The 27,272-nt window shown below is 38.7% G+C and overlaps 3 protein-coding genes across 4 annotated transcripts in view; 1 reads left to right on the plus strand and 2 right to left on the minus strand.

Annotated features, from left to right (window-relative positions):
• The window catches only part of OPN3 (opsin 3), a 59,071-nt gene extending 47,246 nt beyond the window's left edge, over positions 1-11,825 (minus strand). Inside the window, 2 exon segments of the mRNA XM_004283495.3 lie at positions 11,178-11,558; positions 11,600-11,825. Of these exon segments, the coding sequence (XP_004283543.1) occupies positions 11,178-11,558; positions 11,600-11,825 (607 nt within the window).
• Positions 184-7,179, minus strand: CHML (CHM like Rab escort protein). The gene has a single exon (XM_033412391.2). The coding sequence runs from the start codon at positions 6,891-6,893 to the stop codon at positions 4,938-4,940; it is 1,956 nt and encodes a 651-aa protein (XP_033268282.1). The 5' UTR covers positions 6,894-7,179; the 3' UTR covers positions 184-4,937.
• Positions 11,826-20,383: 8,558 nt separating the features above from the next.
• The window catches only part of WDR64 (WD repeat domain 64), a 150,160-nt gene continuing 143,271 nt past the window's right edge, over positions 20,384-27,272 (plus strand). For both annotated transcript variants that reach the window (XM_033412389.2, XM_004283489.2), the window contains exons 1-2: positions 20,384-20,698; positions 26,812-26,942. In XM_033412389.2, the coding sequence (XP_033268280.1) occupies positions 20,554-20,698; positions 26,812-26,942 (276 nt within the window). In that variant the 5' untranslated portion in view covers positions 20,384-20,553. The remainder of the gene's footprint in view (positions 20,699-26,811; positions 26,943-27,272) is intronic.

Genomic DNA, 27,272 nt, shown 5'->3' on the forward strand with positions numbered 1-27,272 from the left:
AATGTTGGGCAACTGAGAAAGATGCAAAATCCATCTTGACCAAGAATTCCTTCCCACCAAGAGTCGGAAAACTTTCTGTCCATGTTTTTGGAGATTATCTTTTGACACTAACACTTATATTTTTTAATTTAAAGGAGAAATTTAGAAGTTTAGAAATCAATAATTTTCTCACCAATTCAGTAAACCATTTTACCAATTAATCTTTTATTTTTTATTTCACACATCAGTATTTTATAGAAAAAAGAACCTCTTAATGTTAAACTAATTACAATGTTCTCTTCGGATTCTTTCCAATGTATAGATCTAAATTTTTACACAATCAGTAAATACAATAATTTATGTTTTAGCACTTTCAAGTCTCATTTAAACATTTTCCCATATGGTTTTACATATATCAATACTATTTAATGGCTATATAACAGTCTATGATAGCAATAGCAATACATGAAAATTTACTTATCCAGTTCCCAATTACTGGGCTTTTTTTAAAACTCAAATGAATGCAATCACTAGAAATATCTTTATACAAATAGACTTTTTTTTCTTTTAAAATATTTTCCTGGGCATATGCTACTCAGAGTGAGTTAGAGCTATCAAAAGACAGATTGGTTATAGAGTTCTTATATTCTTCTAAATAGTTCTTCAAAAAAACTACATTAATATAATAATGCTACTGGTATGAGGATACATACAATTAAAATTTTTTTTGCTAATATAATTGCATGAACTAAGTCAAAGTTGCTCTAGTTTGCATTTTTAATATTAGTAAATCTGAATACCATTTTATTTCTATCTTCTTGTTTCAACTCAATTCTTTCATAAACTTGCCTAGTAAAGAGCACAAAGTCCTATGGATTTGCACTTACCTTTTAAAAAATATTGAGTACTTTATCCTTGTGTAATGCAAGTGGCTTATACCCCATTTCTTGTCTTCTTCCTATTTAGTATACATTTTTCATTTTTCTTAGTTGATCTCATCTACCTTGTCACTATTTTTCTTTGCCATAAAGTTTCCTTTGCAAAATTATTGGGATGAGAATTGTAGTCTTTTTATTTTTACCTTTATACTGAAGATCTTAATCTGGAACAAACTGTTATGTGTGAAGTGGATTTAATTTCTTTTTTTATACTTACATCCAGCTAATCTTTCCACAAGCAGTTATTATATATTTCTTTCCAATTGGTTTATTAGTCTTAAACTTTCTACTCAATACCATAGTGTACTTAGAAAAGATGCTTAACAGCATGTTTTAACGATCTGAAGTGCAAAACTCCCTTTTTTCCCAAGTTAAAAAGACATATCCTTGCTTATTTTCCTAAATTATTTATCACAATTCTGTCAAATTATATAAAGCATCCAGTTGGAACGTTAAGTGGAAGTGTAGTATATCTACATACTAACTTCACCCTATTGCCAGTCCTTTGGACATAATTTCTTTTACATTAATTTAATCCTCATAATAATTCTGCAAAGCATTATTTCTATTTTATAGATGGTGAAATGGAAAGTAGGCATGATTTTCCCAAGATTACACAACTTGTAAGTAGTAAAGTGAGGACTCTAATTTTGGTTTTCAGATTTCCTATTTACTTCCTTTTCCATTATACTAGGATGCAGTTCCTGTAACCTGCTTCTATATAAGCATCTTTCTTACCTCAATATAGTTATATAACTTTCTTTAAATGGCTTGTATATGTTAATACCCAAACACTTTAAGTTGTAGTTTGTCACTGTTTGAATCTAGAAATAAGATTAAATTTATTTATTTATTTATTGCGGTACGCGGGCCTCTCACTGTCGTGGCCTTTCCCACTGCGGTGCACAGGCTCCAGACGCGCAGGCCCAGCATCCATGGCTCACGGGCCCAGCCGCTCCGCGGCACGTGGGATCCTCCCAGACAGGGGCACGAACCTGCGTCCCCTACATCGGCAGGCGCACTCCTAACCACTGCTCCACCAGGGAAGCCCAAGAAATAAGAATAATTTTAAAGTTATACACCCTGCAACTTCCTGAATTAGTCTTTTATTGTCAGCATGTTTATGATACTACAGGTTTCACCAGTTTAAAAGTCATGTCAATAGAAAATATTTGTGCTTTCTTTCCTTATCTTTCTCATTTATGAATGCTTATTAATGATTTATTACAATGACAAGCTTTTTCAACCATATATAAATAAAAGTAGTGCCAAGATTATTTAATTTCTGCTTGAGAAATGTTTCCTATATGTTTTCCTAATAGGAATGATGTTAGTTCTTTTAGTAATTATCACAATGAGAAACCAAAAAAATCATTACCAGAGATAATTAAATAAAAAATGATGAATTTTATTAATATTTTTAAAGTTACCTGTAGTTAGTACTTTGCATTTTTACTATTTTGTTCTGTTGATATTGATTTAATGGTTATTCTGTTGAACACCAACCTTATAATCCTGAGTCACAGTAAATAATTATTTTTATGTTGTGTATCATTTGCTAATATTCTGCATTTGTTCAGAATGAGACCCTTTTCAAAATGTTTGACTCCTAGCATTGAGGCAATATTAACCTCAAACTGCAAATATTATATCATCTTTTGATACACAGATATTATTTATATTTTGAACATTTGAAAAAGTTCCCCAATAAGCCCATAAGGGTAAAATTCCAACTTGTCAGAAAATTATACTAGGTTATAATATCCTCTAATTTTTAAAATGCTTTTTATTGGTAATAACTTTTTTCATTTCCAATTTATTTGCATTCAAGTAGGAAACCAATATATTCATTTTCTTAGTTTTTAAAACCCTTATTTTATCTAATCTAACATTTTCCTGTTTCCATTATCTTTGGTTCTATCATTTTTTGCAGCTTCTCGTTGCCCTTCTCATATTCTTATGAATAAAAATATTCATGATACAGAAATTAAAATTTTTCAATAGGTCTGGATTACCTTCACCTCCATTTCACTTAACATCTTAAATTCTTTTACATTTTAATAACTAATTTTTAGGTCTATTTCAGTTGTTTTGATAAGTTTAAGCCTTAGAATCCACCCAATAATAGATCTGCTAGATTCAAAACATATTAATACCAATTAACGACTTCTCTACTTCAGTAGGCTGAAAATTACTTAAATCTTTCTTGTTTCATTTTCCTCACATATAGAAGATCAACAAAAGACTATTCAAAGCATATTTTGGCCTAGTAACATTACTTTTTATAACACAATAATCAAAAGATACATTAAAAAGTATGATTTTGTTAAACCTTTAGACAAATTCTGCTTCAATGAGATCCATAGCTCTAAGCCATATTTATTTTTAATTAATCTTTATTTTCATATTTCTCTGACTCAATAAACCAAGAGATGTCTGCCTACTTTGATTAACTAGCAACGCTAGACTGGTTTTCATGAGCATCTTTTCCTTCTCCTACAGTACCTACACTCTTCTAACAGTTAAAATCAGTTGAAAGATTTTGAAATCATGAAAGCCTGGATTCCAATGTTGGCTCTTCCACAAACCAGACTCAGAGAGAATTATTAAGTCTTTATTTTCTCTTTGAAAATGTATTCAATAATATCTGCCTCACAGGGTTGTTGAGAAACTATAATTAGAGAGCACAATAAGTGCCTAGCATATAGCAAATGCTCTGTTCCAGGACAAAAACTGTATTAAAAGGGCTTCCTATATCCTTTCCTATCCCTTCCTAAATCCTTCCTATAGGATTATCATTCTCTGTCTGAGGAATGGAAACAGTGACCTAAAGAGAAGGAAGTTTATTTCTTCTGACAGCTCCACAAGCTTCTGCTGCTAGAGTATAACCAGTTTTATGACTTCTGGTAGTTCTGGAAAAAAATGTTTTCTATCCTCTAGATAACAGCTAAGAGGCAGGAGTTGATTACGAAGGCATTTACCTCATTATTTGTGGGGTGGGACACAACCAAAGGGACATGGCAACCCTCCTTTGATTCACTCCTATCAATTGTAGTGTTACTAATTAAAGTGGTGGAGTCAACAAGATGGTGTGCTTCACTTTCACTGAGAAACCTTGGGAAATCTATTTACAGATGGATTTTAAAAACCATCTGTAATCCCAGGTTAAAAATGCTTCACTCAGTTTCTCCTTAGCAATTTCAGAACAAGCATTCTGTAATATCTTTCCCTGGAGCAATTTATTTTTTCTTTAGCCTGAGTTACTTAGAAGTTCTTTTCTTTTAGGTGCCAGAGTAGTGCTCTTCAGAAATTTTCTGAAATATTAAACCAGAACTAATCTTTTCCCCTAGATTTTCTTTGGACTGAACCTCCCAAGAATGAGCTCTTCAACTACTAAATGAACTCTGACTCTTTTTGCAATGTATAAGACTGTGGTGGCATCACTGCCTCATTGGTTACAAGGCTCAAGTAGGAGAATTAAACTGCAAGATGTATTGTAGGCATCACCTTCACAAATAAAGGATCATACTTAATGTATTATCTTTATATTATAAAGAAAAGACCCACATAATTTCCTCTGTGTGTGTTTCACTATTCAGAGGTGGTAGCAACTGTACTAGCTACAAAAGTAATTAAAATATTCCTTAGATGTTATTGTTCTGTAGACAATAATAAAATCTGAAGATCAGCAGATACAATACCATCTTCCTTTAAGCACCATGGCTAATATGGAACCCTCACATATATACCCAGTACTAAAATAAAGCTAATCCTGTTTAAGATTCTGGCTCATGAAACCCATTCTGAAACAAAAAGAAGTCCAATAACTAATAAATCAATTATTGACAGGTTAACAAATACATCCAATAACTGAAAGTCACAAAGAGAATTATAGACAACATCTGCATGCCATTCATCAAATAACCATTTCTAATTACTCATATAGGAAACTGTCCTTTAAATGAGAATATTCTGATACTGGATGAAGGCCCAAAGTAGCATTTCCAGTTTGCTTTTTTTCTAATTTTGAAGGTGCTTCTCTGAGCTTTCTAGGTTTTTGCTTCCCTCAGAGGATTCTAGTTGGGCTATTATTATAGTATTGGCTCCAAGAGGCTCTGGTTGCTTATCATCACCATCAAAGAAAACGTCTTCTGGATTTGGAGGTGGGGGGCAGAATTCTTCACTTGGAAAGATCTCCTTGAAGAGTGTTTCAGCTTGCTTGACTGCGTGTTCATTTCCTAGTCCACAGTCAGGCCCAGTGCAGACATAAACATTGGAAGGTAAGCCATTATATGAGCTTCTGCTGACTCCTGAGGAATCTCTCATGTTAAAATAAAGAGCCCACAAGAGTCTTGGCTTTGCAAGTTCTTCCTTGTCTATTTCTGTTTCAGCATATGGGGTGAATAATTTCTTCACCACTGATTCTAAGTCTTCTCTTGCTGTTTTGGAAGATGAACAGGTCAGATGTACCAGACAGGTGTCTTTCATGCACGTCATGGTTGAAGAACACAATTCAGTGACTCGAACAGCACATGCTCCTGGTTCCACTGGAGGTACTATCAAAATGGAAATCTGCTGATCTGAATCTGTCTTTAGTATAGACTGATCCGTAATGAGCACTGCCCTGGATATCTGTTCGTACTGCACATTTGAGCATGTTTCCTCAGAAAGGTAACTATCCTCCACAATGAAATATTTAGCATTTATTCTTTGACCAAGGTGATCTATAATTGCTTTACATCTTCCAGATTCTCTGTCAACTACAAGGCATTGCACTTTATGGCGAAGACAATATATTCCACCAAAAACTGCACACATCCTGCAGAAACACTGGGGAATTTCTCCTTGGCCGTACAAGGGAAATAAAAAGGGAGTGTTGCCAAACTTTCCAAGACACTGAAGAAAGTTTTTTGTTGCTTTAAGGCCTTCTATTGTTGTGCAAGATGACTCTGACATCATTGCAATTGAGTGTAATACAAAATGTTGGAGGCTGGGGGTTAATTTTTTGGTTTTTAAGTACTCTGAAAATGAGCATTGCGTGAAAGCTTGGTATTCATCAGGATGTTGTTCGTAGTCTAAACAAAATGTAAGAAATTTCATTAGCATCCTCTTTTCAACCATAGTGAGCTCTTTGCTATTAAAGACATCTGCTCTGGAGCAAGGCACCTGCTCTACTTTTCCTTCTCGAAATGCAAGAATCCTAGTGACATTTTTAAATTCTGCATAACGACTAACATTTGATTTGATTAAAAGATCAATTAACAGTCCTTGGGAATAAAGCAGCTTTGATACCAAATCAATATTAAACCTCCTGCCTTCTTCAACTATTTGAGAGTAAGTAATCCTGTTTCTCTTTGGTGGATCACTGTTGTCTTCCAATATAGGTTTGATTTCGTCTTTAGCACCATCTGAAACTCTGTGTTTATAAGTTTTATATCCACAATATTCTTCTTTCACCAAGGTTTCTGCTATATCAGTTACTTCTCCATTGTTTTCTGGAGTCCCTTTTGCAGGCACTTCATTGCTAGAAACATATAACGAGTGCATTTCTTCAGACAAGCATGCAGAATCCAGAGGTTTAATGAGGGTACTAGATGCTACCCAGGAAGGATTTTTCTGCAGATCATCAGTCTCTTCAATATTGCCATCCATATCCTGACTGGCATAACAAAAAACTTCTGTGTGTTGAATGGTTTCATCCTTCTTGCGAAGAGTGATGCCTTCTTCTGTTTCATGGATCATGTCTTGCCATGCAGCAGTACTTTCTTCCCCAATGTCACTGTTTTGCTGATATTCCTTTAACCAGGAGAGCAATCCTGAAAAGCTGAAACTAGCCCAGTTTCCTCCATAGTAACTTCTTGAATCAAGATGCAGAACCCTCTGACCACTTCTGGAACATGCAGCTGCAAGGATGGATTCAGGCAAACCTGTCCCTATTACAACCACATCAAACTCTGTTGGGAGCCTGTTGTCCATCCTGGGAGGTAAAGCGTCTGGTGACAACTTCTAATGAAGGAAATGTGTATGAACATAGGCTGAGGGCTCAGATAAGGTGTGAATATGCTGTAATAAAATCTCTCCTTGTGATATTCCAGATCATCCCAGACGTACTGAAGTTGCAGGTCCTAGGTGTTTAACTGCTACCCTTTTTTAGTATTTTTTTCTTATAGGTCAGTAGCATAAAAACATGATAAAGTACATCTAATCATATCTGAGAATACTAGAATGAGTGTGTCGTGTTCACTTCTGCATTTCATCTTAGCAGTGAATGTCAAAATGTATCACATGTGCATTTGTGACTGGAACTCTTCTCTGAAAGAAGAAAATTCAAGAAAGAATACAATTGTAAACAATATTAAGAGAAAAGTAATTTCATGCAACAGCAATTACAATCCAATGGAGCCCAACTTATTTTTAGGACATAAGCCTCTACTAAAGCAAGTCATTAAATGCTTTCTCACATCTTTTCTAATTTCCTGAAAATGAACAAAAGATACAGACTCCTCCAAATCATGTAATTCAACAATGAAGAATGGATAAAATAACATCCCACAAAAATAAAGAATTAACATAATACACTTCTATAATTTTTGCTTTTAAATATCTGAATAAATGATATACAACTGTGAGATTAAATTGCAAGTAACATGTGGTTCCACTGTGTTTATGGAAACAGACTATATACAATGTGCACACTGTCATGATTATGCATACTTCTGTGTCAATACAGTCTGTGCATGCTTCTAGGACAGATGAATAGAAGATTTTTCCATGTCCCACCTACCACTTGAATCTTATGGGAGCAGCATGAGACTATTTCAACTGAATTAGCTATTCAGATTATTAAAAAAGGATTAATTCAATAATACAACTAGCATTTTAAAATATTTAGGTATATGAAAGAATTGGTCTACTGAAGGGAAAATATTTTTATAAGAAATCCTTATATGAATGTACATACGCACAGGTGTGTTTTTTAGGTATAAGTTAAAAAGGAAAAGTCCTGGGTCCATATGTTAAAATATCTTAACATAAAATAACACCTATTTCTAAAACCCAAGTCAACATAGGGTGACTTGCATTTTGCGAGACTCTAGCTCTGAGACCCTGAATCTCTGTCTTCCAAGATAAAGGGCTGTCCAAACACCCTCTGCCAAGGTTAACATGTTTTTTGTTGTTCTTGTTTTTGAAGGGGTAGGAGGTGGTAGTGAAGAAAGTCTCTCCTGTCCAGCAGCATCCTGATTATACTCCATGTGCAGAACACCTGTGTGGTGGTAGGTATGGCCAGAGGTGCAACAGCCAAAGGGCTGAAAGGCATACTCACCTGGAAGTCTTTAGGCTAAAGCATCACACACACATGCTAGGTGGCCTTTCTGTCATTCATCACTGCACAGTAAGAGTGAGTTTCTTGAGCTCTAATTTTTCCTACCACTATACTTACTGATCAGTGCATATTGGGTCCGCCTAGGCTAAGATGACTAATTATCCTAGACATCTGTAAAACAAGCTGTTCAATTGGAACTTAGATTAAATTGACTAATTCACTGAACTGACTGCTCAGTTTGAGATGGCAATCTTAATAGTCCTGTCTAGTCAAAGCCTCTGCCTCAAGAATATCAGGGATTCACTTGCTTTCAACATTCCCTCAGAAACAAGAAACTGAGCACAGAATGAAGTGGCTGCCAGGCCTACTCACATAAGTATGTGAGTATGTTTGAGTTACTTATTCTGCTTTCTTCCAGCAGGGTGTGCAGAGGAAGACAGAACCCATGAGGGTATGTGAAGAAGTGTAACCATAGTATGTACTTATTCTCATTTTAGAAGGGGATACAGCTGAGGGCTGGGAGTAAGGGAGGGGATATAAGCTATAAGTGCTAAAACCAGGCACCTTCTAACCTATAGGTATCAAAGGAGTCCTCGTAATACAAAGCAGGACAGGACAACCTTAACACATTTAGCTCAACTACCCTGTAAAAAAGATGAGAAAACTGATGGCTGGAGAAATTAAGTGACTGGGAAAGTCCACACGATGGGTAGCCACAGGATCAAGAGTGGGACCCACTCTCACACCATCAAACCAGTGGTCTTTCCACTTGATGAGGCAGCCTCTCCAGAAGCCTCTGGAGCAAGCAGCCACTTTTGGTATTTTAAAATGTTCTGCCCCTTCAGTATACTCCATGGTTGGTTAGTTCTTCCTCAGGGATAACAATGAGGGAAGCATCCTCCCTCTTTTCATCTTTAACTCTTACCTAGAAGCACAGTCTTTTGAATTTACCCCAGGCAAAGAAATTCTTAATCTTTGCTAAGATTTTTTTCAGCTCCACCATAACCCACTATTGACTTGTCTCCCAGGGCTTAAACAAGACTCAGAACCTCTTGCCCCAGAGTTTCCACCTCTAACTTAAAAACAGGTTAAAGTCATTGTTGAAAGCACTAAAGAAATGCCCAGAGAAAGAGCAGTAGTCAGGCAAAATACTGTGTGGTGAACATTTCTAGCAGTCTTAGAAAATCCCTTCTGATTGGGGTGAGACCTAAGCAGGGATGATGAGGGAGGAAAAAGGATGGAAGAGACAAGGAGACACAGCAGGGTGGGGCCACAAGATAGAAGGGATGAGGAAGAAGGGGAATGCTGGTACTAATAAAAAAACTCAATATACCCCTGTTTTCAAATTCCCAGGCACCGAGTCAGGATAGAAGCTGAATTTCCCAGCACAGAAAAAACACTTTTTAAAGATAAGAACTTTAATGTCTGTGACCCAATTTCTGCTACTGATGACACTTTAGGGCTTGGCTTGAATTGCCCTCTTTAAAGCTTAGCCCTGCCTGAAACATTGCCTGTTAGGTATTTTAAATTAATACAAAGAGTGTAATCTATAGTGTGATCTATATCACCACCTTTACACACCTACAAACCCCTCCCAAGTTTCAAATCTTTGTATAAATGAAGTTCTCAGATAAGGGGTTATTGGGGAAGGGCTAGGTAGTATTAGAATATTATAATCATTGAGACAATCAAATAAATAAAATTATGATCTCTATTGCATTTTCTTGTTTCCCTCAAAATATAAAAGAAGAATCATAACAAATATAATATTTGGATTTGTCACCACATAGAAGGTTGGTGAATAAGAAAATACTTTTGATAACACTACAAAGATTTTATTCTCATAAACCTGCCAAGATAAAGGCAGTAATAAATTATCAATGGATTTCAGGATTCTTTTTTTTTAAAAGGAAATTTAAGACCTGAGAAATATATATTTCTATTTCAAATCTTTGTACAAATGAATTCTGGAGCACACACAAAAGAATACTTTCCTAATCTTAGAAAAATCACATCTTCAATGACACACTGGGTGGTTCATCCTTCAAAATGTCAAGTCTCAGTGAGACTTAAATCTTCCATATGGGTTAAGAGTATTGTATTCACAATCAAGTTCTACTTTAATGAAATCTACTGGCTGCACAGCTAATTATTTGTTCATCTGAGTTGGGATTCTCTGGGCCATCTGCAAACTCACCTTAGATTTTGGTGTGCTGGAAACTATAAGGAGTATAGTAAAATAGCTAATAGTAAAAATAGCTAATAGGACACATGCCAATTTGCATTCTGAGGACCTGAATAAAACGATCTCACTTCCTAGGAAGCAGTCAAAGGTTTACAACTGCTAATGGGCAAATTTTTCAAAGAATTTACACATTACTACTACGTTAGGTTTCTACCTCTCACTTTAGGGAAGTAATATAGGAAATAGATCTTTCCTCATCACCCTCTCCAACTTTCACAAATCAAACACTTTCTTCCTTGAATCTCTTAACTCCACAGCCCCTCATTTCTTTCCTCAAAGTGTAAAAGCCATTGTCTCGTGCCCTGTCGAATTAAATTAGGAGATGAAAGCAGAGAAGCGAGATGAGCTGCACAGCGGCCAGAAAGGGGTATGGAGAAGGTGGGCACAGGGGAGATGGGGCTGCAGACAGGCTGGGGTTTGGGTTGGCGTGAGGCCTGGTGAGCACAGGGAGGGAGGGAGATCAGCGAGTGCTGGAGGAGAAGAGGTCGGCGGGGAAGATGCAGAGGTGGGGGGAAGCGGGTGAGATCAGGGGGAAGGCGAGGTCACAAGGGAGGAGGTGAGATCAGAAGAATAGAGGTAGGGGGAGGTGAAGTCAGGGGAGCACCGCCGCGAGGTTGGGGTCCAGGAGCGGGAGGGGGCGGGGCCGGGGGCAGGAGGCCGCAGGAGCGGGAGGTCTACCCCGACCACTCACCCCACAGGCTGTTGCCGAAGCCGTCCCACACGCAGTTCGTGGCGCCCCCCACCACGCCGCCCCGCGGGCGGAACGCGAAAGCTAGCGCGGCCCGGAGGACGGAGGGTAGCAGGTTGCCGAGGCCGACGTGAAGCAGGAAGAGGCGGGCGGGGCTGCGGAGCCGCGGGAACTTGAGGTAGAGGACGAGCACCAGCAGGCTGCTGCCGACGCCCAGCAGTCCCACGGAGCCGAGCAGAAGCACCAGGAGCTCGTAGGCGCCCTGGCTGACAGGCTGCGTAAGCCTCGGCTGCCCAGGCCACAGCCCCTCGCCGCCCTCCCAGCCGGCTCCGCCGCCGCCGCAGTGCCTTGCCGCGTGCAAGCCGGGCGCCGGCGCGCTAGGTTCTGGGTGGGGCGCAGAGCGCTCTGAGGTATCCGTCACCCACTCCGGCCAATGCGCGGGCAGCTAGATGCCGCTCGGGGCCCCTTCCCCGCCCCCGGCGCGCCTCGTAACCCCGCCCCTTCCCGCCATTGTAGTCCCGCCGCGACGCGCCTTGTAGCCCCGCCCCTTCTCGCAGGCAGCGCAGTCCCTGCTCTCCAGGTTCCTCTTCCCTCGCCCCCTTCCGGTACCCCGGCCCCACCCGCCCAGTCAGTGAGAGACGGGAGGCACATCAACCACCGTGATTCCTCACTCCGCAGCTTCCCCCACCCAGCTGGAAGCCCTCTTGGCGTTCACCACCCACCGACTCATTCAGGAACATTTATGGGCTCCTGGCCCACCACGTGCTCATGAGGGGTTTACACCGTCCTTGGCTTCTCCCTCCCCAGGAAGCTGTTACGACCCGCTGCCAAACGGAGTCGCACACTTAATGCAAACCCAGGCCACACCCCAGGCCTGACCATATTGTCCTTCATGTCCTCCCTGAAGTAGCAGTGGATACACCCTGTCGCTAAGGCCCTCACTGTGGCGACCCCCCAGGCTGTGCCCTCAAGCTCCAGACCATATCTAGCAGGTGCAGAGGTGGTGCTATACTTGAAGCAGCACATTTCCTCTGGCCTTTTACACAGTGAAAACAGAGGGCAAGTCAAGCACAGGTCCGTGAACTGATCAGTCTTTGCAGGGCTGCGCTGCTGCCTCTGCACAGGCCCCAAAAGGGCCCGAGGGGATGCAGTCCCTAGCCAGACCTGCAGCCTTTCCTGGGCACTGCTGGCTAGCACAGGGTCTGTGCAAGGGCAAAGTAATGGCCCTCCACGAAGGTGTGTGCCTCCTCCCATCTCCATTCAAAAGATCGGTAGAGAATGACTAGCCTCAGTGAACCTCCATTACAAGTTCCTTGGGGGGTAAAATCTGATCGTCAGGGTGCATTGAGCAATAGCTGAGGGGCAGTGTGCTCCGTCCTTAAAATCTTGATTTGTCACTAAGGCTTCCAGTCTGGATTTGTCTGTGAGACTGACTTACCCACTTCTTTAAAAAACTCATTTAATTTTGTGTTTTAGATTTATGCAACCATTTAACAAGTTCTGTTTGTTTAATGTCTATGGCATTTACTGACTAGTCCACAGTAAGGTCTCAATAAATATTAGTTGAATGAATGAAGGAGGACTCATATTCTTTCCTAAAGCATTCATTCATTCATTCATTGGTGCTGAGTCCCTGCTCTCACAAAGCTTACATCCTGGTGGTGTTAGGAGAACAGATGATTATCAAATAAGTACATATGTAGTGTTGTGAAATGTGACATAAAGAAAAGTAAAGCAGAGAAAGCGTATTTCGGAGGGAGGGGAGAGGTTGTTATTTTGTACAGTGTGGTTACAGATAGCCTCACTGAGTACTGCAGGTACAGGGTAGATGTAATGGGGTGGGACTGTGCTTGGCATATTGGAGGAAAAACAAAGAAACCAATGTGGCTGGAGTGGAATGAGAATTATGAAATAAGGGCAGAGAAGTAGGTGAGCAGTGATTGGCCAGATAATGCAGGTTCTTGGCTATTTTAGTAAAAGGACTTTGGCTTTAGAGTAAAGTCCAGGGCAATGCCTAAGCAAGAGGAATAATATCAATGAAGGCGAAAAAAGGGAATAAGAGGCTTCTGGCAAATGTTTAAGAATTTTGATAGATTTATTTTTATAATACAATGAACTGTTAAGGTTATTTATTATACTCGACAGAAACGGGTAATGATACTACAAATACTATTCACTTTGTCAGGAATGATATATGTTTCTATTCATTTTCAGAATTATGTAATCGTAGGATAATGCCAAAAATACTACAACTTAAAAAGCAAGTGCAGTACTGGCATAAGGACAGACTATGTAATGAATAGAGATTTCAACAAGGATGCCAAGACTACTCAGTGGGGAAAGGACATTTCAATAAATGGTGCTGGGAAAACTGGATATCCACATGCAAAAAATGAAGTTAGAACCTTACCTTATACCAGATACATAAATTGACTCAAAGAGCTAAACTTAAACGCTATAACTATAGAATTCTTAGAAGAAACAAAACATCTTCATGACATTAGGTTCAGCAATGATTTCTTGGATATGACACCAAAGGCATAGGCAGCAAAAGAAAAAATAAATTGTACTTTTGTTCATCAAAATGAAAAACGTTTGTACACTATCAAGAGAGTAAAAAGACAACACACAAAATAGGAGAAAATATTTTCAAATAATATATCTGATAAGGGATTAATATCCAGAACACATAACTCATACAACACAACAACAAAAAGCCAAACATCCCCAATTCAAAAATCGTCAAAGGACTTGAATAGATATTTCTACAAAGATACACATACAAACGGCTGATAAGCACTTGAACAGATGATCTTTAGTTATTAGGGAAATGCAAATCAAAACCACACACCCACTAGGATGACTATTATCAAAAAATAAAAACAACAACAACAAAGAAACTAAAAAGTGTTGACAAGGATGTGGAGAAGTTAGAACACTGCTGTGCCGCTGGTGAGAATGTAAAATGGTGCAGCCACTGTGGAAACAGCTCGGTGTTCCTCAAAATGTTAAACACAGATTTTTCATATGATCCAGCAATTCTGCTCCTAGACGTATAGCCAAAAGAATTGAAAACAGGGACAGAAACATGTATTTGTACACCAGTGTTCATAGCAGTAGTATTCACAATAACCAAAAGGTGGAACTAGACCAAATGTCCATCAACAGATAAATGGATAAACAAAATGTGTTATGTACATACAATGGAATATTATTCAGTCATAGAAATAAATGAAATTCTAATACATGCTACATCATAGATGAACCTTGAAAACATTATGCTAAGTGAAATAAGCTAGACACAAAATGACAAATATTACAGATTCCTCTTCTACGGGGTACCTAGAATAGGCAAATTCAGTGACAGAGAGTAGAATAGTAGTCACCAGAGGCTGAGGGGAGGGAGGAATGGGGAGTTAGCGGTTAATGGGTACAGACCTTCAGTTTGGGATGATGCAAAACTTCTGGAAATGGATAGTGGTGATGGTTGCACAAAATCGTGAATTACTTAATGCCACTGAACTGTACACTTAAAATGGTTGAAATGGTAAATTTTATGTGATGTGTATTTTAGTACAATAAAAAGCTTATGCCAATTATGCCTGCATCTCACTCTCTCAAAGTAGGAGAAGTACAGTGTCTGCAAATGTAACCGATTTACTGAGTGAGCTGGACTCAGTATAGTGCAAGCAAAAAGTAACTTTACTGTCTCTGGCAGTACTCATTTCAGATATATTCTTTCCACTTATTCTTCACTGCCCTTCGTTGACATTTTATCAGTTCTCAAAGCCTTTCTGCTCACTTTCAAGTAATATAAAGTCCAGAACATTGTAATAATGAAATGTTAAAACTCTTGGAAAACTCATCTGTCAACCCTCCAAAACAGAGCCTGCTGTAGCCTGGAGAACTTCTGGGGATGGGGGTTGAGGAAACAACAAACTTAGCTTCTCCTGTTTCCTTGACCACTACCTTTAGATGCTGCTCTGGGCCCCTCTCTGAGATTTTGAGGAAAAATCTTCCTTGATTGATAAAGTTGTCATCTGATGTTGGTGCCCTCTGATTATAGCAGATTTTTAATGCTGTGTTTTTCTCTCCTGGGGTGATTTGTGGGATCTCTAGAGGACTGAGGTCACTGGAGATATTTCTCCCACAATTCCCTCAACAGGGACAATGCCTCTGTCAGTTGGCTCCTTGGGTCTACCTCTCAGATCCTGGTTAGGGGCCCTTAGACCCTACAGGCAGTGCTAAGATGACACAGCTTGGCTCTTCTACTCAGAGTCTTGCATCCGGCCCTCTGGAAATATGTATGCATCCTTGCCCTACCAAATCCTGGATGTGGCCTGCTGTTGGAGAACTGGCCACAGACTGTCCCCTTCAGTGCCAGTTGGGTAGAAAGAAGTGGATAAAAGTTATGGCCACTTAACTACTCTAAAATTTTTCTCTAAAGTGCTCACCAAGGGTCTCCTCAACCTCTTAATGAACCTGCCTCCTCTTAAGTATTTTGAAGGTGAGAATAGACTCATCTGTGAAGAATCGGTTTCTCAGTGCCTCCACTTCTCAGCCCATCCTCCTACATGGGCTGTATAGCACTTTTTCTAGAATGGGGGGATTCCTCAAGTGGAGCCTCTGGCAAGACAGAAAGAAGGCCATTTTAATACCTTCCCACTCTGGAGCATTAAATCATCACAACCCTCATATTCCAAAAAAAATCTTTTACAAAGTATGAGGGTGTGAATGGAGACAGTTTTTATCTGCCACTCTTGCTCAGATTCACTGATAACACTTAGCCTTCTGTGTCATGCACATGTCAGCTAAGAGGACTCTTTGACCCTTACTCAACTGAGTAATCTCCTTCCAAGGGCTGGAACTAATCCTTCCCTGACATGTCTGAACTGTGATTCCTAGTGAGAAGCAGAAAAAGCCTTGAAGAAAATCTGGCCAAATATATCTGAACAATTTCTGGCCTTAGGAAACATAAGTTAGTGAATGATATTGAACTTTTTCAAAAAAGAAAATCTGGCATACCTTCAAGTTCTGAATGTCAATTCTCTTTGTGCATACAACTTCTCAGATGTGTGAGATGTAGGGATCAGTTTAATGAAAATTGGGTACCTGTCCACATTCCCCTCCCCCCAAATACATACATTTGTTTTAAAATGGAATCTTGGGACTTCCCTGGTGGTCCAGTGGCTAAGACTCTGTGATCCTAATGCAGGGGGTCCGGGTTCGATCCCTGGTCAGGGAACTAGATCCCACATGCCACAACTAAGAGTTTGTGTGCTGCAACTAAAGATCCTGCCTACTGCAACTAAGACCCGATGAAGCCAAATAAATAATTAATTAGTATTTTCTAAAAAATGGAATCTCATTTATAATCTTGCTCTATAAAGCAGAGTTTGGGTGACAAAGGAGTTATAGAAGAATAATCATTCAATTTCTTAAAGGAACTGGTTAGTGAAGTTATGATTAATGTATATCTATCTCTAGCTATATCTCTATCTATATATATCTGTATCTATATATACATATATTCTCCACAGCAGTACCCATTATAGTGAAATTTTGGTACAATGGGGACAAAGAGAGCATTTATAGGTTTCCTGAGGTGGGGGGGTCGGGAATAAAATAAGTTAGGTACAAAGGATCAGAGATCAGAATAGCTTATAATCAGCAACAAAATCTGATCAAAATAGACTTCCTCTAATAGCAACACCAGAAGCAAAAAGACAGTGGAATGTTATCTTCAAAACACTGAAATAAAACAATTTCCAGCCTGGAATTCTATACTTACCCAAATATCATTCAATGCAAAAGAAGATTAAGAATATTTTCAGATGGGTAAGGTATCAAACATTTATCTTCCAGGCAACTATTTCTGGATGCAAGCCACCAAAATGAGGGAATAAACCCTGGAAAAGTAAGATATAGGATAAAAGAGAAAAGATAAGGGAATTTCCAAAGTGATGGCAAAGGGAAATAACAGTATGACAGCTATGCCCTGATATATATGACATCGGTTTTGGCTGTAACTCAAGAGACAGACATGCAGAGGAGAGTTATCAAGGTATCTTCTGCTCTTGTATTATTTTTTTATCTTGTAAATACCTGGGTGAACATGGCCCAGATTCTTAGCAGTACCTGGCTGGCCAGCATCATGCAATGTTGAAGCTCCTGTCTGCCCTGCCACACGCACCAGTCAAGAATTCTCATTTCACTCCAGAGGGGTCCTTCGCTTACTTATGTTGATAACTAGAGTTGACTAGGGTGAACTCAGAAGCAGAAAAAGCAGAACAACCTATTGCTTCTGGCAGAATTTCTACCAGATATCTGGTGCCTGGGCCACATCACAGACCAGCTGAGGACCTAACTATAGGCCTTATGTCATGGCCTTGGTCACTGACTTCCACACACAAGATCTTATATGACTCATAGAAGCTGAAGCCAAATAGCTCAGGGAAATCATTCCAACTATTTTTTTTTAAACTAGAGTCTTTCTCTAAGAGTGACAATATTATTTCTTTCCTTACACAGCTAGATGTGTGCTTGCTTCTGAATTTTTATATCAATCACCTTCACAATCATTTATATGTAAAAAAGCAATTAATAAAATAATTAAATATTTGGTTGAGAAAAATAGATGGAAAAGAAAAAATATATACTTATGAAGGATATTAGAAACATGGAGACAGATTTATGAAAGAATACATTAATATTTAAATAATGTGCATGATTCTATTGAAACTGCATACAATTATCAAAGTATGTGGCCTGAGCCTAGAAGGAAATATTCTAAAATCAACAATTTTGTAAGAGGGGTGGGAACATGAGTGATATCTTTTAAGTTCTTTAAACTGATGGTTATATCATTTTTGCAATTGAGAAAATACAGGTACCACTGCATCCTGTAGCTCTAAAAATGGCCACAATAATTGTGAATTGCTCCAGCTTATACTTTTAAGATGTTCCCAAAAGCCACTGCCATAATATGCATTTATACTTGCTGTTTCCACAGTCCCTCCTCCCACCCTCTGTTTGATCCACCATTCCACTGAGATGGTGTTTCTCAAGGTCACCATAATGCACATTCCAATGGTTAATCATCAGTCCTCACCTTATATAGCCTATCATCAGTATTCGGCACAGTTTGCCACTCCTTTGTATTTTAACGCTTATCTGTAAATACTTCAGTATGTAGCTCTTGTCAATGAAACTTAATCAATAGTCAATCTATGAAAGAAATGGAAAATTTCAATTTTAGCCAAATTTGAGAATTATAACCCAGGAACAGCATCTGAGAAAGCTCCAAGAACTTTTCCGCCTGTTAGAATCAAGGCACAGTTCTTGTGAAGTTTTTTGAGACAGAGGGCTGTACATTAAATGACATATTATTGACAGTTTACACAGTTCAGATCTAAGCGTCACTGTGGCCCCTTACAAGATGAAAAAGGAGTATTATCTTTTAAGGGGCTGTTTTTTTTGGTGCTAGGAGAATGTTGCTCTTTCAGGTATTTCTACTGATGGGGAAGGTTTGGTCAATGCATAATGCAGATACACAATGCACAGTAGAGGACAGAGAGGAGGCCAAAGGGCAGAGAAATATTTTATGTTTAAATTTTTCTTGTCTTGCCATAAAATATGAATTTTATTTCACACTCTAAAATATATCACATAACAATAATATAATATAATATATATTCATTACATCTAAAATAATGAACAATAACTTCTCAGTATCATCAAATATCTTAGTCAGTGTTCCAATTTCCAATTATCTCAGACATGTTGGAATTATTTTTCAGTTTGATTGTTGGGTCAGGATCTAAATACAGTCCACATACTATGACTAGTTGGTGTGTCTTTAAAGTTCCTTTTAACCTGCAGGTTCTCCTTCCTTCTTTTTTCTTCCCATGCAATTTCTTTATTGAGTAAACTGATAGTCCTTCCAATGTCTCCTTCCTTTTCAAAACACTTTCTTCTCTTGGTTTCTGAAATACTCCTTTCTCTTGGCTCTTCTACCTCACTGGCCACTCCTACTTAGTCTCTGTCAGTGGTTCTTTCTGATCACTCTGACCTCTGAACACTGGCATGCTCAGGGTTTGGTCCTCAGTTATTTTGCTTCTTCAAGGAGATCTCATCCAGTCCAGTGGCTCTGAATACCACCTAAATGTTGATGATTCTCAAGCTCTCCCCTGAACCCTGGACTTTTATATCTGAGTATTCAATCTCCACAATTGTTTATCTAATAGATATCTCAAACTTAACACATCGCAAATTGAACTCTTAATTCTTCCCCCAAAATCTGCTCCTCCCACTGACTTGCTCCCCAAAAATGAGTAACTACTCTATCCTTCCAGAATCCCTGGAGTTATTCTTGATCCTTCTCTTGCTATCACACTCTCATCTAATCTATCAGCAAATTCTGTCATATTTACCCTCATACAATCTGACATCTTAGCCCTACCTTCATCACTAATATCCTAATCTAAACCACTATTAACTCTTACTTGGATTATTGAAATTGCCACCTAATTTGTTTCCCTGCTTCTATTCTTTCTCTCCTTCAGTTTACCTCCACAAAGCAGCTAAAACAATCCTTTTCAATTGTGAATCAGATCATATCAGTATTCTACTCAATAGTAGATTAGGGATTACTGTATAGACTGTCCTTACAAATCTGCTCCCTGCCCCCCGACTCTCTGACCTTATCTCCCCACTTCTCTTCCCCATCCCACATCACCCCTGTCACATGATCTCTTTGCTGTTTTTCAGATACGTGAAGCACACTTTGATCTCAGGACTTTATGCCTTCTGTTCTTGGAACACCCTTCTACCATTTACCCACATGGCTTGCTACCTTACGTCCCTCTGGTCTGTGCCCAGATGTCTTTCTATTAATGAGGCCTTCTCTGCACTCCCTAACCCTTGTCCTTTGACTTATCCCCACCAGTTTCCTTACTTGGTCTTTACCCATTTTTCTTCCCTCTTAGGCAGTGTATACACACACACACACACACACACACACAATTTGTGGGGAAAGAAATCTCAATCTCCTCCTTATGAAGGAAGGATGATGTTACAGATATATTATGATGCAATGAGGACCATATGCATGACACTGGTAACATTATGAGGTCAGGATTTTTACTGAAATGTTTGCCTGTATGAAATGCATTAGACCAAAGTCAGTGTTTCTCCCTGCTAACATCCTAGTGGCAGCAACTCTTATTCCTACCCACAGTATGGGATTTTAAGATCAAAGGAATGAGACCTAGGGCAAAAATTGAGGTAACAGGGAGACATTGTAACAACTGGAAAGTTTTCTAAGTTGGCAATTTACATTGTTATTTCTGGACAGAAATAAAAGATTCCCTATGTCCCTATGGATATCAGGGAAGAAAAACATTTCAACCTTGCACTTCAGGTTAGCAATTTCAGGACAGCCTTGGGAGGGTTTGAAAAATTGGTTGAACGTATAGCAGCCCAGAAAAGAGATGAAAGAGCTCGCTTTTTTATCCAGAAAGAAGGTAAGATCAGTGATCACAGGGCAGTCCAGTTGGGTCCGTTGATTAGACCTGGGAAAAGTTTTAAGCCATCATGGAGAAGCAACATAGCTTAATAGCAAAGACATTGAATGGGGGGCCTCAAGTCCTCGTTCTGAATCTGTCCTTGAATAGCTAAGTGGACTTAAGGAAGCTCTTTTCATTTTTCTGAATGTTAGTTGACTCAAGTATAAAATTAGGGGGTTGGATTAAATGACATTTAAGCGTTCTTCTGTGGGATCTACCATTTGATGGCTCACTGATTGCCCTGGGACTCTCAGTAGTGCATAGTGACCATTAGCAAGCCACATGAGCCACCTGCCATCTCTTTACTTAACGAGATCACAAGATCATAAAGACTTTTATAAGTAAGGCAAAGTTTTCTACCTTACCATGATTCACTCTCTGGGTCTCTCCCCGCGTCTTTAAGCTAGAATAATTTCAAGCATGAGAAGGTAAGGGAAACAATGAACAATTGTCTGCCAGGATCATTAGCAGCAGATACCAACACAGAACTGAAAGTACAGCTCCATGGTCAAGGTTGAAGGGGAGTGGTGTAGTGTGTAGCTTCAGAGCATTGAGGACAGCAGTGAATAGCAAGGCTTAACAGCAGAATAAAAGGCTAACAGAACAAATCCTGCTGTTGTGAGGAAAGAAGCAGGGCCCACATAACTGCTAAAGGGTCAGCATGGCCAGCCTTTTAATATGCCAGGTTGTATAGTCATGAATAAGTGAAACTGTTGACTTTGGGTGTTCAAACCCAAAATGGTATTATTTGAATAGCATTTAAGAATTTACAAGTCACTTTAATAAATATAATTTAATTACTTCTCATAACAATTCTAATAGACAACTACTACTATTATTGCTATATCCCCATTTTATTTGTTAAAAAATGAGAGGTACGGTTAAATCATCTCTCAAGTCATTCAATTCCTAAGTGTTACAGCTGATTCAGACCTTTCAGATATGCTTTTGTTAGATGACAGAGAATTTGGCTGGGCTTTCTAAACTACTCAATAAGCTTTCATTTTTCCCTAGTCAGTTTGTTTTAACTCTCTGTATAACTGATTTTCCAAACCCTTGCCACTTTTTCTGAATCCTCTACAGGAACTCACCTCCATTCAGTCAAGCTTCCAACACCATAAGTGAAAGCAAAGCCAAAAGGCAAGGATTCTCTCAAATTCCCTTTCTTCCACTTCCAAATTACCTGAAGCAGCACCTGTCCTTTCTTCCACTTTCTTCCAGCCTTCTTCCCCTCCAGAGCTATCACCTTGCTGCAACAACTGCAAAACCTCCTTTTCCACTGGCTTTGTCTTCTAAAACTAAAATTCTAAAACTAAAATTAAAACTAAAATTATAACCATGGTCCTGACCTTGACTTTCTTTTCCTTTTAAGCTGTATGTCTTTCCTTTGCTTCTCCACTAAATTTCCCCATAGTGTCACCACTTTGTTTTCAATCAACTCAAGTCTGGCTTCCCTCATCACTTTGCTGAAAAAATGCTTTTTACCTAGGTATTCACCTGCCAAATTCAATAACTTGTTTATATTTTCCAGCTTACTTGGCCATTTTACTAGATTAACAGCTGCCACTGTTTCTAGAAATGTTCTCCTTCAGTGTCTCTCATCACACCACTCTCTTCTTACTTTTTCCTCTTGTAATTCTTTCTTTGCCTCTTTTTTTCTTGAGCTTTGCCTGTGTTGTCTCTCAGTCTTCTAGCAGAGACATCATCTACCTAGTCTCCTAAGTCAGGTGTCTTGGTATAAATTTTGACTATTTTTTGGTATTTCACTCTTGGGTTATTATAGCAGCCTCTTGATATAATGGTCTTCTTGCCAAGAGTTATTCCTTTCTGTATACTTCTGCAGGGAGATTTTCCTTTAAAAATCTGTTTTGAATTGCCACATTCCTGGCTTATTAGCTCACCCTTAAATTCCATATACATTAACTTGGCATCCAGGTCTATTCACAGTCATCCCTTAACCTACCTTTCCAGCTTCAGCTCCTGGAAGTTCCCTTCATGCACCTCTGCCCTAACATGAATCTCTCAGCATTTCCAAGCATGGCAAACTCTTAACGACTCTGATTTTGCACGTGTCATCCCTGCAATGTGTAGTGCATTTCCTCCCATTTTTGTGCCTATAAGCTCTTGCTCATTTTTCAAGACCCAAATCAAATATCACTTCTTCATAAAAACTTCCAAACTTTCCCTAAGCAAAGCCATCCTTAGAACTTTTGACACATTTTATTGACATCACAAGGAATATATCTACTAATCTTAAGCTGCAGAAATTTATATACATGTGAGTATTAAATACCTGCCCATTCTTTCCTGCATTGAACTGTGAGTGTTTTGAAGGTTTTGTAACCCCAGGGTTAGCCCAGGGTCTGAAGCCAGGAAGTATGCCTTAAAGGTGTGCTAAATTAACAAGTTAACCTTGCTTACATTTACAAGCTTGCAATTACAAAGCCACACTGAAAATTTCCTTCTTCTGTAGTATATATGTTTGTATACACACACACACATACATATATATATATTTAGAGAGAGAGAACATATATATATATATATTATAGACATATAGATATATGTTTTATAATATTTTATATTATAATTATACTATAATGTACTATAGTATAGTTTATATGTATATGTATATATATTAGATTTGATCAAAACTAAGTACTGCTAGATAAATTACCTTTATGACAGGGACTAAACTGAAAGGCTGAGAAGGGAGAAATGTAATCTGAACTTTGATCAGACTGCTAATACTGGCATACATTCATATTCCCTTATAAATACAGGACAATAATGTCTACCTCTCACCATAGGCAGGAAGCTAAGAACTAGAGAGAACATTTCTAATAGAATAGTTGTTTACCTCAAAAATGATACCAAGTACGTTGCAGGATTTCATCTGTACCATATTGTTCTTAAATCTTCTTGTCAATTACCCAATAGGATTAAAATCATCCCAGGAAAGGAAAGTCTTATCATCCTCATCCAGTGGCATTTAGAACGAGACACCTATCTTGCACTAGTTGGTATGAATTTAAAACAGCTAAGCTATTTGGATCTCTCATATGAATATCAAACTTAATATGACCAAGATTGAATGGTTTGTTTTCCCCAAGAATTATGGTCCTTATTCATTTGCCCCTGTTTTGGTAAATAGCACCAACATCTGCTGAGTTTTGAAATTAGAAACCTGAGTGTCATTCTAGAACAGGGTTTCTCAACCTTGACATTTGTTCTGTATATGTGTATGTGTGTGAGGCCGGGGGTGGGGCAGGCTATCCTGTGCATTGCAGAATGTTTAGTGGCATCTCTGGCCTCTACCCACCAGATGTCAGTAGCACCCCATCCCTAGTTGTAACAATCAAAAAATGTCTTCAGACGTTGTCAAATAGCCCTGTGAGAGAGGGAGGGCAAACACTCCGAATGGCAACCATTACAATAGAACCCAGCCTGTCCTTCAATCACAACTTTGTCCCCAACAACTTCCAAGCTATTAGCAAGTCTTGCAATTCTACTTCCAACCATATCTCACCATCTCAGTGCTATCTCTTTGATGCCTATACCACTTATCATCCAGTTGATGACACTTTCAAGAGTGAAAGGGGTATTATTAATAATTAAGTTGAGGGACTTCCCTGGTGGTCCAGTGGTTAAGACTCCATGCTCCCAATGCAGGGGGCATGGGTTTGATCCCTGGTTAGGGAACTAATATCCCACATGTGGCAGGGCGTGGCCTAAAAATAATAATAATAAGTTGAGAAAGCAGGCATAAATGAGACTTCCATGGCAGCTCAGGTACCATCACCCTCAGTATCATCCTGGCCTAAGCCTCCACATTTGAAACCCGGGTTAAATGCACGAGCCCCTCAGTGATTTTATAGCTTTCACTCTTATCTCCTCACAGCCACCAGTGTCTTTCAAACTCTCTAGTGATATCTCACCATTATGCTTAGAATAAAATACAAACTTCTAACTCTAGCTTGGCCCTCCTTCCTCTCTGATCTCACCTCATGGTACTTTCCCCAGTCCTCACTATACTTCATGTCACTGACCTTCCCAGAATGCACCAAGCACTTTCCTGCCTCAGTGTCTTTGTGTTTGTCAGCCTTTGCCTAAAATCCTCTTGTCTACCTTTGCACATGGCTGACTCCTTTTGCTTATCAGGTCTCAGGTTTATTTATTTTTACCTGTCCTTAGAAAGGGATTCTCTCGGGTCCACCCCCACACACCAGCCACTAGATAGTTCTATCACAGCTCCCTATTGGTTTCCTTTTGAGCACTTATCTCACTCTATACTTAATGATTCTCAAGTTGTTACTAAGGTATGGCCTACATACAGTAAAGCACAGAAAGAGCACTAATCTTAAGTGTATAACTCGATAAATTTGGACATATGTAAACATACCTGTAGTTACCAACCAGATCAAGACAGGGAACATTTCTATCATTCCAGAATGTTCTCTCATGCCCTTTTACACAGATAACCACTAATCCAAACGTTGGATTGGATTTATCTCTAGTAATTAGTCTTGCTTGTCACAATCTGTAAATATTTTGTTCACTTGTTGATTTTCTGTTTCTCCCACTAGAATGTAAACTACAGAGGAAGGGGTCTTGTCTATCTAGTTTTCCATTCTAAGACCACTGTCTAGCTCAGTTCTGACACATAACAGTTGCTTAATGCATATTTGTGTCTAACTCCTTCTGGTCCTGAGACTCAATAGCTATACCCCAGTGAATCACAAAATTTTTCAAAATCAATATTCAGTCAATGGTGTGGTTTGTGTGCATGTCTGTTTACAGTGTCAAAGAATCAATCAACAATTGTTCTTTGTAGTGATTTTAATTTTGCCCATATAATAGATGGGAAAGTGGAAAGTCAGAGATATTAAGTTACTAGTGTGGCTCACAAAAATCAATAATTGACAAAGCTAGAGTCCAGATTTTTTTTACTCTGTCTAGCGTATGGCAGCATGGCAGCTAGTGATAAAAAGTCAGGCAAAGTCAGATATTATCCAAAGCTTTAGGAAATTTGACATTAATAAAAATTATTTCAAGGGGAGAGATTTTAGAAGAGATAGTGCAAAAGAGATTGGAGCCTTTCAAAGATTACAGTACAACTGCAAATGGTAAAGAGAAAGATGGAAGGTACCCAAACAATGACGGTAGATACGAAGAACATTATTGAATGGGCTCTGCATTAAAAGGATCTAGATGAAGTGTGGAAAATGATGAATTACAAGGGTGTAGGGTCAGGAGAATCCTAGGAACCAAGGAACCTGCAGGTATGTTCTTACCACACCACTTCCAGTAACAATACCTTTGCTGAGACCTAAGAGGGAGTGAGGGGCAAGTGAAGGCTCAGGATCTTTGGGAGTCCTGTTGAAAACTGGTATGGAGACCTGTCTTTCATGGGTTGAATGAATTCACCTATCTTTCCCTTAATATGTATCAGAACTCTATTATGATCTGAAGTCTCTCATCATTTACTCCTGCTCCCATTCTTCCTTTTTCATAGGAGTTTCCCCCCAATAAATCTCTTGCAATTCTGCATCTGTCTTGGGGTCTGTTTCTTAGAAAATCCAAAATGAAACACCCTTACTTTACATCATATGTAAAACTATGCTGAGATGAATTAAAGATATCATGTAAAAAATAAAATAATAAAATTTTGGCAAGAAAAAAAAAACAACAAAAAAAATTGCTCTTTGCTCACTTCTATCTTCCACTCAAGATTAGCTCTAGCAAACACTCCTGTTAGTAAAACTTTTTCCCAATAGGAAAGAAGTAATTCACTTTCTTATCTTTGTATTCCTGAACAAAATGCCTAAAATAATTGAGACAAAATCTATGGAGGAGATACTAAACACCAAAGTAAGATATTTTCTTCTAAGTAATATTCTAGCCAAGAGCCTAGTTATGTTCCCATGAAAAGATCTTTAAACTTTAGAAGAATATGGTTTTTATAGGTTGAAATAATGAAATAGATTAGAAAAGGGGAAAAAAGCAGCTGAAAAATGCAATATATTTCTTTGAATTTTATGACCATGTTCTTGTATTTTGTTACAATGCAGATGCAATTGATTATGACAAGTTTTATGCGACCGTACAGGAACTCTTTGGTCCAGAAGTGAAGAATCAAGATGTGAAATGCTTTTACAGGAAACTCTGCAACAACCCTGATGCGTCTATAGACTGGTGTGAGGTAGTCATTTTTCATGTTTGTAATATGAAATCCAGGTATTATTTTTCTTTGTTCAGCAAAAATAATTAAAGTGTTGCTCCCATAGGGGTTAAACCCACAGTGTGTGTGTGGCACATTTAAATGCCTATACCCATAAAGGTATGGCACTGCCCATAATTAAAAGAGAGCAAGGCAGACAGATGTTTGACCTTCATTACATTCTAAATGAGGTATTCTTTTTCAGTAGTGGCAGTTTATACAAATTTCAGTGTATCCATATTTTTAAGGGAAGAAAAAGGCTGAGGTTGACCAACTAATGTTTCCTGAGTCATTTTCTGATTGGTACAGTAT

Source organism: Orcinus orca, chromosome 1 (assembly GCF_937001465.1).
Source record: "Orcinus orca chromosome 1, mOrcOrc1.1, whole genome shotgun sequence".
Lineage (NCBI taxonomy): Eukaryota > Metazoa > Chordata > Mammalia > Artiodactyla > Delphinidae > Orcinus > Orcinus orca.